At 44.5% G+C, this 10,932-nt stretch overlaps 1 protein-coding gene across 1 annotated transcript; it reads right to left on the bottom strand.

The window, feature by feature from the left end:
• Nucleotides 1-4,320: 4,320 nt before the first annotated feature.
• Nucleotides 4,321-5,628, bottom strand: LOC137048428 (uncharacterized protein F54H12.2-like). Its single transcript, XM_067426584.1, has one exon. The coding sequence runs from the start codon at nucleotides 5,626-5,628 to the stop codon at nucleotides 4,321-4,323; it is 1,308 nt and encodes a 435-aa protein (XP_067282685.1).
• Nucleotides 5,629-10,932: the final 5,304 nt, after the last annotated feature.

The following is a 10,932-nucleotide window of genomic DNA, read 5'->3' as shown; positions in this document are numbered from 1 at the left end:
TACACGTACGGCGTTAACGACGTCGTCTTATTACGCGAAGGCTGTATGAAATACCGCGAGGCGTTCATAGAATGCGCCAAACTCGACCCTTTTGCATTCACGACGATCGCCAGTTGTTCAATGGGGGTCTTCAAAACGCATTATCTCGACAGAAACACGCTCGCTCTCACGCATAACAAAGCGTACATCCGTCAGAATAAGTGCTACTCAAACGGATCGATCGAATGGCTCGAGTACGTTAAGAAAATTCGAAAAGCAGACGTTCACCACGCTGTAAACCACGGCGAAGTTTCGATCGGTAAGTACTTTTTAGACGGCTACTATGAGAAGGACGGTGTGAGGCACGGGTTAGAATACGCGGGGTGCGTCTTCCACGGGCACTGCTGTCGCTTTGAACCTCATCAGACACACCCCTTGTCGGGAGTACCCTACGGGGTTCTCAGGAGACAGTTTGACGATAAGGTTAAAATTTGCAGAATGCGTACGGTTTACAAATCGAGGTTCTTTGGGAATGCGAATGGAACGCCATGAAAAAGACCGACCCCTCTGTGATAGAATTTATGGCTAATTATTCTGCCCCAGAGAGACTGAGACCTCGAGAGGCGTTGTTTGGTGGGCGCACTAACGCTTATAAGCTCTATCACAAAGTGAGCGGGGACGAGAAAATACGTTACCTTGATTTCACTTCGTTATATCCTTACTGTCAGGCTACGAAAAGCTACCCGATCGAACACCCGCAGATCATTTTTAATGATTTTGAACCGATTGAAAATTATTACGGTCTTATCAAAGCAACCGTGTACCCTCCCCGCAAATTACTGCACCCGGTCCTCCCTTACAGATGTCAGGGAAAACTGATGTTTCCGCTGTGCAGAACCTGCGCTCACGATCAAAACCAGACCACGAGCTGTACCCACACGAATGATGAAAGAGCGCTGTCGGGGTGTTGGGTATCTATAGAGCTTTTAAAAGCCGTCGAGAAGGGCTATGTGGTAGCCAAGATCGACGAGGTTTGGCATTTTCCGCAGCGATCAGACACGTTGTTTGACGGATATGTAAAAACGTTTCTACGTTTGAAACAACAAGCGTCGGGCTACCCGTCGAACGTTGTCACGGACGCTGAGAAAGAGACCTACATACGTGAGTATTTTGAAAAAGAGGGGATTCAACTCGACCCCGAAAAGATCAAGTACAACGCTGCCCAGAGGGCTATCACTAAATTAATTCTGAATAGTTTGTGGGGACGATTCTCTTTAAGACCGAACTTACCTCAAACGACTCTGGTGAGCGACCCCGAAGTTTTCACCAGAATTGTTTTCGGTAATACTGACACGTTGTCCTATTTCTCATTCGTCTCAGACGACGTGGCGCTCGCCCAGCATAAACCGTTCAAAGACGATGTTTGTAAGGCTCGCGATGTTAACGTGTTTATAGGCGCGTTCACTACCGCGCACGCGCGACTGGAATTGTACGCATTGATGGACCGACTCGGCGACCGTCTACTATACTCGGACACAGACAGCGTCATATTCGTGTCTAGGCCCGGCGACTGGGAGCCGCCTCTCGGGGATCATTTGGGCGAACTGACTAGCGAAATCGAATATGACGATTTTATCACCGAGTTTTGTTCCAGCGGTCCGAAATCTTACGGCTTTCGCACATGCAAAGGTACGGTGTGTATGAAAGCGAAGGGTATAACGCTGAATGCTAAAAATTCCCAAACCATCCGTCTGGAATCCCTGATCGGTCTGGTTGACAGTTATGTGACGTCGCCTAATAGTGGCGAATACATCCTAGCTCAAACGGAAAACATTGTGAGGAATAAAAAGACTCTCACATTGCACAACAAATCAGTCGTTAAAAGGTTTAAGGTGGTGTATAATAAACGCAGGCTTTTGCCCGATTACACCACACTTCCTTATGGCTACTGATCAGATGACGCACGGACGACCGCAGGATGTTTCCGATTATTTTGATTTCAGACTACAACATCCATTCAGTTCTGTTTTAAGTGGACCGTCAAATTCTGGAAAATCTTATTTTGTAAAACTTTTGTTGGAAAAAGGCTTGAATGTAATTTCCAAGAAAATTGAAAACATTGTATGGTTGTATGATTGTTGGCAACCTTTGTATGATGATGTACTGAAATTGTATGACATTAAATTTGTGCACGGAATACCGGAGAGTCTGAATGATGATGATTTGCTACCTGTCACTAAAACAAATCTTCTCATCGTGGATGATTTGATGGAGCCAGTGGTAACTCCGAGCTTCAAAGGGTATTTGTGAATTTCGTTCATCATAGAAATTTAAGTTGCGTTTACATAGTCCAAAATGCGTTTGTACAGGGTAAATTCAGCCGAACCATTAGTTTAAACACCAATTATATGATTCTGTTTAAAAACCCTCGGGATGTCAATCAAGTAGCGCTGCTAGCGCATCAAATGTACCCCGGAAACACAAAATACTTCATGGAGTGCTATCACGACGCGGTCAACCGACCTTTTGGCTACTTAATGATAGACTATAAAGCAAAAACTCCCGAGCAGTACCGTCTCAGAACAGGATTGCTTTCCGACCGTCAAGTGGTTTATATCCCGAAAAAAAGAAGAACGTGATCAACATGTCAGCCAGACTTTGTAAACATCTCCCTGTGTTAAAGCTACTACATAAAGCTTCTCCAAAACAACGACGACTTATTTTACAATCGGCGTCCGACGAGTTCATTTTATCCCTGTGTGAAGTGGCTCTTAACATTCTCTACGGAACGATTCCGGTCAATCGTCAACAGTACAGAAAACTGAAAAAGAAAAAAGACGAAATTAAATTTGTCGCCGATAAAAAAATAGGCATAGAGGCCAAGAAACGAGTCATCAACCAGAAGGGCGGATTCCTTTTGCCGCTCCTGAGCGTGGCCATACCATTTATTTCGAGCTTGATAGCAAATAGATAGGATGGAGTATGCGGAGAAGATGTATTTAGTCCCGCAACATCAATTGGATAGGATGAAAACTGAAAACCCCCGCGAGAGTATTCAACAGACGGTGGAAAACGAATTGGACGGATCCATGAGAAATATTTTACTCCGCACTGATTTGAGCCCTTACGAAAAAGCAAAGCTTTACGCCAATACCCTAAGCAGGTTTTTGAACGTCGTTAAACAAGGCGATCGTGAGGCCGGTGTTTTAACGCTCACCCTACCGGACCCCCCTAATAAAGACGAGCTACCGACTACCACAGCCGTTGAAGATGACGGTGCTGATGTGCACGTGATGGATGAAGTTCTGAAGAATGTGCCTTCGAGAAGTGTGAAAAACAGCAGATACATATTAGACAAGATGTCTAAAGCTAAAGAACTAAGTGCGTGGAACGAATCGGGTGAGTTTGTGTTCAGGGGTAAAGCCGTGAAAGGCTCGCACATGCTCGATTTATTAAAAAACATTACGGCTCCGCAAAAGGTTCGGGATAACAGGAGACCTATAGGATGGTCGGAGTTTCTACGCGCCTTTGCAGAATTAAACATTCCTTTTTCTACGGTGCCGAATCAACAGGTGAGGGGTGCAATTCAGTCTCTAAAGAGTAAACCCGACTTCCCCACACAAACCCTTGCCAGACCTTCTAAAAGAGGACGAAAATATTCACGCTCTGTGTTTCCAGAGCCCGAAGACTCTGTGTTTAAATCCCCAACTATCGATCGAAGACAATGGTTGGAATTTTAACGAATCCTTCTATTTTGTATCCATTGTATGATTCAATAAAAAAGACTATCAAATATAATAGTTTTAAGATTTTTATTTATATGCCAAACATGTCTGCACACAGTGAAGGCAGGAAAACATTTCATCATTACAAACATACGGTCTTAATCTCCTCACAAAAAGGGACACCATTTTATCATTTTTTATGTAATCATCGGTGTATAGTTTCATCACATGGTTATAGTCACATCCTCTGGCTAAATGATATAGAAAAAACACACAGTGCTGACCGCAGGTATCCGATGAATAATCCTGGACGCGTCTGTCGGAATATAATACCGCGGAGTCATTGGCTGTTAGAAAGTTATTGATGGCGATTGGAAACCTCTGGCTTTTTGGCGGGTTGCCGAAGCTGTCGAAAAAACATGTGGGTCCTTCCTCGCTTAAATAAACCGCGATCCAATGCTCGCCCGGTAACCAGGAAGGGTGGGTGTTAATGATCGCCATTGACGGTAAGATCCTTAGGGTTTTTTTGGATAGTTGATCGCTCGGTAGAACCCCGAGAAAATGAGTCCCGCATGTGATTTTATCCATGACGGCCGTGAGTTGCAGCGTGTTCATCTCAATAGTAGTCTATCAGCACTTGACGTCTGTTAGATACTTCAATGATGGAGTCGAATACCGCGTAAATGATTAAATTAATGGTATTCGGCAGCGGTTGTCTGAAACGAGCTTCGACTCTGATATTCCCGGACTTGATTAGCGAAATGTGCTGACCGCACTCTTCGTCGGGTGTGAGGTTAAATGCGTAAAGCGTGTATCCGTTCAGGAAATCATTCCTGCCGATAGCGAGCGGTTGATCTTTAAGATGTCTCCCGGTCGCCATCACCAGCTGATAATATTCCCGTACCGCCATTCCATCGCTGAAATTGGGCTGAAGAGGCTTCGTGGGGACCTGCTGTCCGTCAAGGTACACCGCTAAAAATTCTAAGTTATAATGATGAAAGGCGAATGGATTTTTCGTGTAGGAGCCGGTGAAGGCATCGTTGTCGACCATACCTATGACGATAGACTTGGGTAGCGTTCCTAAAAACAGATTTTCTTGATTCGAAACACGAGCCCCTGCGGGTATGGAGAATGATTTTAGACTGACCCTATCGACGGGGTACTTTGCCGTTGTCGAGAGTAGTGTCTGGGCGTGTGCCAGTCTCACCGGCGGTGATACAGAAACTTTCTTGACAAATAGGGATGCAGCCACTATATTTAATTTGTAAGCCACGTCGTCGGACCTCATCAGACAGAATTCATCTTTTGCTCTAATAAATCTTATCTTAATGTCAACCCCGTTTATCAAAAGTTTCTCCTGGAAGAATATATCGCTGTGTATGGGCACAAGGAGTTCCACCTCCTTGCTTTCGCTGGTGTAGCTCGATCTCTTTGTCAGCCCCGCGTTATTGCCTGCGGGGTCGTGGACATTCATCTGACCCGCGGTGTCCTTGTAAAACAAGCCGGAGGCGAAAATAGATTCCAGAGTATCTTTACCGTAGTTGATCAGACTTTCTATGATGCAGCGATAAGGATAGGTGCTCGAACTTTGAGATATCAGACGATCGCCCAGGGTTACGTCGACTTGTGAAAATATGGTGGCTCCGGGGTAGTTGATCAGCCCTACCTTCGCCGGGTGTGCAATCACATCACCGTTAGGTTTCGTGATTTTCACCCGTAGATAGAGCATGGTGTTGTTGAGATCCAAATAATCATCGCCGTTGCCCGCGATAAAAAATTCCAACGGAGCGGAGTCGGATATGGCCGATAAAGGGGCCACTTCTAAATAGCCATTTTTCTCAATAACGGTCTGCGTCATCGGGACCGTAAATAAGTCCAGCTCCGACTTGATGCATTCTCCCGACATGCGATGCAGTAACGCCATGTTAGAATATAGATTTTGAGGCTCTCTTGATCGATACGTTTCGACTAACAGACTTCTTGCGCTTTCTGCGTGCGAGTGAGAGCCTGTTTGATCCGCTCGCCGCTTTCTTCTTCTTCTTTTGTGCTAGCCATTGACCACGCCTCCTCACACCGGGCGGCTTAGACATTCTCTTACGGGCCATGACCATTAGCCCGGACCCGTCTTGAGCTTTATCGGGACCGCGTCAATACGTTTGAGACGACGTCGGATACTATATTTCTAGCCGCCGATTTTAGGTGAGGTTTCGCGATGCTAAATCCTCTTTTTAACAGAGGTATGGCCATCCTGAACAGGCCTCAAAATAAACCGCCTATTCCAGCCCCATACATAACCCCGCCCCCTGCATACCCCGGTAAGCCGCTGCCGGCTTGATTTTGGTAATAGCTTACATAGTCCGAGGTATTGGTCTCTCTAGGTGTATAATAAACCATTTTTAAAGAATCGGGATACGTTTTGGTTTAAAGTGAAGTTTTACTATGACTTTCCCGTAAGAAAATGCTACCTCGTTGTTTTGATCGTCCTTCAACTCTATGACGATGCTGTCGATGTGATCCTTGTTGACCGATGCGTAATGGGGGTTGTCGTATCTGGCAATGACCGCGTCGTTGCTTTTACCCGTTATATGTACGCATCTCAAGAGGGGTACGTGCGAATCGCCGACCGATTGATATTGGATGACGTCTGTGTAAACGTACATCGTGTAGAACCCCGCGTTGATATCCGCTTGATGAGGCGCGTACGAGATGACGGTCTTAGTAAAATCGGGTTCTTTATGATAGCTTAAACCTCCGAGAGGTTTTTGCGTCATTCCTAAAATGATGGCCAGTTTCCCCCGGAAACTCATCGAAATGTTGGGTTTCGCTACCAGATAGACCTTGTTTTTTAATTCGTTGTGATGCAATACGGCCGAGGGCGTGAGATGTTGGTTTATAGCACGGAGGATCGCTCGAATGTTTACGTAGTAACCGCCGTTTATGTTCAATTTTGAAATGATAGAAATACCAATATGTGTGGAGGTGCCATCGGGGGGTTCCGGGGCCTTATGTAGAATGAAATGACCATCTTCGTCATTAAAGATGTACCAACTTCTAGGATATTCGATTTCGGCGAGTCCGACTTCCCATTCTCCTTTCAAGTTTATGGGCTTAGCCAACCTGGTTGTATAGCAGGCTATACGATTTTCAGGATAAACCGACGCCGACGCATTGCACGGCAAGGTGACGTAGAACCCGTGATCATCCATGACGATCCTTCGTCCCGTATGGGTCGGCCCCGTTAACGACGCATCGTTTTAAGGAGATTGCAAGTCCAGCAGAGTTTTTTTATCTATATAACTATTAAATTTTGACGGCCATCCGAGCCATTTCACTAGAACAAGCGTAGATTTCCCTTGTTTTTTCTGACCTAAAATCTTTTCCACTTTAAAAGATTTGTTTTTAGTAACAAGTATTTTTTGCAGCTCTTTTTCATAAAAAACCCCGTCGATGACTTCACCGTCATAATCGGTGAGTCTGTAGACCGGGGGTTGTCGCGGGATACGAGAGGCCACGGTGAAAAATTATTCTGTGTAGTTCTGCTCGTAACCTTTGGCGAACGGACCTCTGACTTTAGAAATCCTAACGACGTCGCCGACTTTGAAATTAAATAGGGGTTTAACCCCGGTCTTCTTTATATCGCCGTACAAGTTTTGAAACACTTGATCCTCATTTACTTTGTCCACGTCCACGGGTCTCATTCTGATACTTCGATGATAACTCGTGTTGTACCCCTGAATAATGTCTTGTAAAACATCTACGTATCTGCGCGAATTTGTAGCCGTTAAAAATCTCCACATGCGACTTTTTAACGTTCTATTAAACCGTTCCACAACGCTGGCTTTCAAATCCGTGGCGGTAGCAAAGTGATTGATGTCGTGCTTTTTCATCATATCTTGAAAATGCTTGTTAAAAAACTCCGTTCCCTGATCCGTCTGCAGTTTCTGAGGTACACGCCCCTCGTCGAGTATAGACTTGAAAGCTTTAGTAACCTCAATGCCGCTCTTATTTTTCAACACTCGAACCCACGAGTACTTGCTAAATACGTCTATACAGGTCAGCAGAAATTTATTACCGTCATTATCCTTGGCGTAGGCGGTCATATCGACAAGATCGGCCTGGAACTGCGTATCGACCCCGTACACAACCACTCTATTTCGTTTGTATTTTATAGGAGCTGTTTTGTGTAATGTGTAAGCATTCTCACCGGCCAACCATTCTGAAACCTCTTTATCGCTTAGACGAACCCCGCTATCTTTTAAGACGGCGTCTTTTAATCGCTTTTTACCCCCTAAAGAACCAGGGTTGGATGGTGTATAATAAGTCTTTTTCATGAGCTCCGACATGATGTCGTTTCAGCCGTTGCAAAAAGAATAATGCGTACAATGATTTTGAATCAATCTTTTATTAAAAAAGTTACAGAATACAAAAGTAAAATGGATACAATGAAATAACAGATCATGTAATCCAAGTACATAAAAAACAGATATAATGATGTTAATATAGCAACATCTAAGTAATAACTTACGGGATACAAAGTAAGTTAAAAATGAATATAATATTGTTACAGGATATAATGGCTAGTAAAAAATTATGATGGTAATAATCACATCAATGAAAGTCTAACCAGAAAAGAAAATCTCTGCAGGCCATCATGTTTTGGGCTAGGATGTAATCGATAAACATTGCGACAATTTTCTCAACAATGTTTTCCATTTCGTCAATTTTGGCTAATTCATTTTCATCATTTTCATCATACCCGCGTGTACTCAATATCAGTGTAGAACATACGTCCGCCACATAGGTACAGGAACACAACAGGTCTGTGATTCCAATCTCAGACTGCGATTGAAACAGTATATCTAGAACCTCTTTCATCATGACATCGGGTGGTTTGGTACCGTCTGCGCATTTGTCCGTCAAATCATCCCATGAATTAGGCATTCCTCTAATTAACACCATATTTTTCTTGAGATTCGCTTCACGCCTCGTGTCGGTGTCAATTGGAAATCCGGGGTTGGATGCATCCGCAATAATCTTATGCAACAGATTGCTCATCTGGTTTCTGTAATGATCTTTAAACATGAATTCCACACAACTCTTTAGGCTGCAGTTCGCACCCATGCTGGAGGGATCTTGATCGCTAGCCATTCACAATCGAAAGACCTTCCCAGAGATCAACCACGTCGTAGACTATATCCTTGCAGGGTGCGTCCAGAAGTCTCCCCCTGATTTCTTCTAGCTTTGCCGCTATGAACGGCTCGTCTTTCAATTCGTGCAGGATAGTACCGACTGTTCCTTGAATACGATGAGGGTTAGATTTTAACCCGCAGCGGTTCAGGAGAATAGTGATGATGCCGTGAAAGAAGGGTTTAAACAACTTGCCTGATAGCTCGTCAAAGTGTGTGTCCAAGAAGAAGTTGGGTGGGTCAAACAGGCAGGAATGCTGCAGCTGGCTAGGATGGTTAATCGCACAACCCTGGCATTCGTCCTTAAGCTTGTCGGCGATGAGATGCTCCAGCAGCAGCACGGTCGCGGCTTTTATGATTTTGAATCCGACGTCGCTGAAACATCCGTCTGTAGCGTCGTAACAGCCTTTATCAGCGGAGAGGTAAGTCAGGTTGTGTGATCCGATGTCCGAAGCGAATTTATCCAGCCAGTCCTTGTGGAGATCCGGCGGTTCGGGGGAGAAAGTTAGACTATGGTCGCACGCGTTGTCATCAGGAGGGTCGAGAATGCTGCCGAAAGAGATACCGCAGCTACAGACATGAGCGGGGTCTGATGATGCTTCTTCAGTCATGACTTATAAATGACGCATGGGTGGGTCTCTGCGCCGAGGTTTTTGATGCGCGTAGTGAATGGGCATGGACGCTATAGCAGCCGTGCTGCTGCGCACGCATTTCTCGGGATGGAACAGCTGCACTTTAACTTTGCTGTATCCGTCATGCATGTCACACCATTTGAACATTTTGTTTATGGTCGGGAAAATAACTTTCAGCAGATCCATATCGCCCCAGCTGAACAATAATTGCATTTCAAACAGATCGTTATGCTCGGTAGGTATGACAGCCCTCGCCTGATCGTTGTTGAGTTTCGTCTTCTCTTTACAGCAGAATATGTAAACAGATTCCTTCACCATCTTTTTAGCGTGATCACCCACCACACGGTACCGGACATTTGGGGTTACACTGTCCCACTCTGCAACGTACAAAGGCTCTTGACCGCAGTCTTTCAGATCCCTCCAGACAAAATTGTAAAATAGATTCCAGTCTTTTTGCATTGGCTACCACTCGCTGCCCGGATCAAATTCAAAGCTCTGACTCTTGCTTATGGATCTTCCACAAGCGCAGCACCCGCATACTTCGACTCACTCCTATGAGTCTACACAGCCACCAGAAGCCTTCGCTCAGCTAATGAGAGGAGGCTTGTGGTACCATCACAGAGAGGCATGAAATCTCTCCAGAACTTTTTCATTTACTGTTCCTGTTGGTGGAATGATTTTCCGTCCTCCATACGCACGACAGAATCACTCGCTTCATTCAAAAGACAGGTAAAAACTCATCTCTTCCATAAGCACTTAATCTTACATAATAAAAAAAAACCTCTTTCCTCCTCTATTTCTTCTTTCTTCTTCCCTTTTCTGGTCTTTGCTACTCTGAGCGGTATACAAATCTTGATATTTGGGGCACTTTTTGTGTTTCTTTGCCTCTTCTTGACGGATCGCTTCCTGTTCTCCTGAGTTGTAAGTCGCTTTGGATAAATTTGTCTGCTAAATGCATAAATGTAAATGTTAAATGTAAATGTAATAATGAAAAAGTCGTTGAGCAGCGCTCCAGCTAGAATACAGAGATTGTTGATGAGATACAAAAATATCAAGTGAATGTACAGTACAAGCCAGGGCCCGTATTTATCAAGCTTCTCAAAGTTCTATTTTAGTCTTAAGTGCTGAGAAATCACGAAATTTACTCCTACTTTCAAACTTAAGTTATCAAATTTCTTAAAGCTAAGAATCCTTCTTCCTCTCCCAGTTATTTAAGACAGCTCGAGAGGTCTCTCAGGTGGTTAGGAGTGTCCAGTAGGGGCTTGAGATGGCACTGAGGAGACGGAGACGTGCGCAAACCTTTCAAGAGAGGGAGAATGTGTTCGAAATGTTTGACAATGAGCAATTAATCAAACGATATTGTTTGGACAGAGCAGACATCAGTCAGTGCTGGATAATGTTGGACTGAAC

This window comes from Pseudorasbora parva, chromosome 2, assembly GCF_024679245.1.
Source record: "Pseudorasbora parva isolate DD20220531a chromosome 2, ASM2467924v1, whole genome shotgun sequence".
Lineage (NCBI taxonomy): Eukaryota > Metazoa > Chordata > Actinopteri > Cypriniformes > Gobionidae > Pseudorasbora > Pseudorasbora parva.
The sequence above is the reverse complement of the archived record's forward strand: the minus strand, read 5'-3'. Positions and strand labels throughout refer to the sequence as shown.

What these genes read in the sequence shown, in the direction of transcription:
- LOC137048428 (XM_067426584.1), bottom strand. Translation starts at nt 5,628, where the DNA reads ATGGCGTTACTGCATCGCATGTCGGGAGAATGCATCAAGTCGGAGCTG.